Below are 2,335 nucleotides of genomic sequence, written 5' to 3' on the forward strand. Positions count from 1 at the left end.
ATATGAATATTATGTGTGATGGCAGTTTACAATAGTTTAAAAGAACACAGCTCATTCAGAACTTAGAGCTGGAATTAATTTACTTTTTTTTTTACTTGCAATTTTTGGGAGGATAGCATGGTTATAATGTTACATCATCAAACACAGTTCCATTCTGAGAACAGTGACCAAAAAGACACAACGGCCACAGTCGAGTTGACCTTTTCCTTTAACCAGTCTAAGCTTGTTTGCTGGTCTCCACATCTAGTCAGGATTGTCTGTTGGTCAGTTTTACATGGATTTTAATATTTTTCAGCTGGTGAGGTAGTCGTTCATTACTGCAAAAATAGAACGTTGGGAAGACGTGGCCCATTGATCCGGCAAGGGACGCCCCCTGGTGGTTAAATGTTAATAACTACAAATATATTGCGTAATTCTATCGAATAAAGTAAACAACGCAATAATACTTTCACTTTGAGCGATGAAACATATTTACATAATAATATAATATTAATAATAAAAATGTGAAAAATCATTTAATTTTGAACAATAATCAATTAATAACTTTAAATAAAGTAACATGACCCAATTCGGGTGTTGTGCACCTGTTGGTGGGTGGAGTCTGTGGCGTCATCGTGGAATGGGGGAGGGGAATCAGACTTCCAAAGAGCAAAGGTGTGTTTACACTGACTCGAGAGAATTTAGGTAAAAATATCAGGATATATTTGCGTCGTATGGTTTACGATGACATGATGGCCAGCATACATCGTCTGTATTTGTTTGGTTCGCAAATATAGGATTTTTCTGTTTTTTGGAAAAATACAGTAAAGGAAAAAAAAAACTTCCGTGTAACCGAGAAACATGAAGGAAACGCTGAAGCTCAAGGTGCTTGCGCTCGTGCTCTGCGTATTTCCAACAGGTAAGTCGGCATTCAAAATAACTGTCAGGGTTTAAAATTGAATATTAGGAGTTTCATTTAGTGGCATACCACTTTTAAAGAATTTAAAACATTTCTGGTAATTCTATAAATTCAGTGGCGAGGTTAATCATCCACAGGTGCAAACATGATTGGCAGATAATCCCGATCACGTGATTTACAAGCTTCATGCCAGCACAAATGTTAATATTATGTTTTACTGACACTTGATTTTGTTTGTATGTGTAAGGATGTGTAAAATATAGATTTTCAGGCCTGGAACAGGAATAGAAATAGATATAGTTTTAAAATAGTGAATATAATTATTTTTGTTATGCTCAGCTCTAAAATATTTAATTTGCTGAAAATGGTTCTTTGTGAGTAAAATCCTTATGAAATGCCTAACTAACTAACTAAATAAATCAAATTAACGACTGGAAAAGTAATGAAAGCTTGTCGGTCAGAAGGTGTGGTGAAGGTGTGGAACCCTGATGCAAACGGTATGTTAACTGATCCCTCTCCCTTTATTCTCAGAGCTGTTGTCTATCCAGGTTACGGTTCCTCATACAGAGAGACACACAATGTTGTTTGCTTCTGTCACTCTGCGATGTGACTATTCCACTACTGCAAACCTACAAGATGTCCTGGTCACATGGCGATACAAGTCCTTCTGTTTGGATCCAGTGCTGGAATATTACTCAACAGGTGAGTGGTGTAGGTCAACTGAATATAGAAGGCTTTATTTATTTATTTATTTTTTTGTTCTGAATTGATTACATGTGGTGATTGATGTGACCATGTACGTTTCTTTCTTTCTTCAGCATATCAAGCAGCTCTGGGTCTGAAGCAAGACCCAGCCAATGACTGTCCAGACAGTCAGCGCACTGTCCGCATAGTGATTCAGAAAAGAGGCCTCAATGAAGCTATTTTGGGGACAGAATATCGAGATCGCAAGATATACGTACAAAACAGTGAGTCTGGACATGCAGGAGCAGTGACATAAATCAGTGACAGTTTTATATTAGTATAGCAGAATGCTTCCATAAAATGCTTATAAATATCAGTTGTCACTCTGTATCTCCCAATAAAAACACCCAATAAAAAATTAAGTAAACTTAGTGTAGGATCTTTTATAATTATCCTAAGAGGCTTCCTAAAACTTATTATTAAAAAGTACGAGCTATCAATCAGAACAGGTTTTTCAGCTTCAAGTTTTGATAATATTGATAATTTGGAGGCATAAGAAATTCATTTATCAAATGATATAGCAGGCTTTATAGGATCAAATTAATTAGTGTAGACAACTGTTATGTGACAACCACAGATGTAGGCATTTAGAGAATCACAGCCATAGGAAACAATTTATTACATGCTCAAAAGTTGGTCTTAGAAATCTCATTAATCAGATCTTCTCACATCACAGTTTTTTATATATATATA

The 2,335-nt window shown here is 35.8% G+C and overlaps 1 protein-coding gene across 3 annotated transcripts in view; it reads left to right on the forward strand.

The window, feature by feature from the left end:
• Positions 1 to 611: 611 nt before the first annotated feature.
• Positions 612 to 2,335, forward strand: part of LOC107673720 (immunoglobulin-like domain-containing receptor 1) — a 5,566-nt gene continuing 3,842 nt past the window's right edge. The window contains exons 1-4 of one of the 3 annotated variants that reach the window (XM_016467460.1): positions 612 to 684; positions 805 to 898; positions 1,430 to 1,600; positions 1,717 to 1,866. In XM_016467460.1, the coding sequence (XP_016322946.1) occupies positions 841 to 898; positions 1,430 to 1,600; positions 1,717 to 1,866 (379 nt within the window). In that variant the 5' untranslated portion in view covers positions 612 to 684; positions 805 to 840. Of the gene's footprint in view, positions 685 to 776; positions 899 to 1,429; positions 1,601 to 1,716; positions 1,867 to 2,335 lie in introns of all 3 variants that reach the window. The other 2 variants (XM_016467461.1, XM_016467459.1) reach the window with 2 other exon arrangements.

This window comes from Sinocyclocheilus anshuiensis, unplaced genomic scaffold, assembly GCF_001515605.1.
Source record: "Sinocyclocheilus anshuiensis isolate Anshui unplaced genomic scaffold, SAMN03320099.WGS_v1.1 scaffold628, whole genome shotgun sequence".
Taxonomy (NCBI): domain Eukaryota; kingdom Metazoa; phylum Chordata; class Actinopteri; order Cypriniformes; family Cyprinidae; genus Sinocyclocheilus; species Sinocyclocheilus anshuiensis.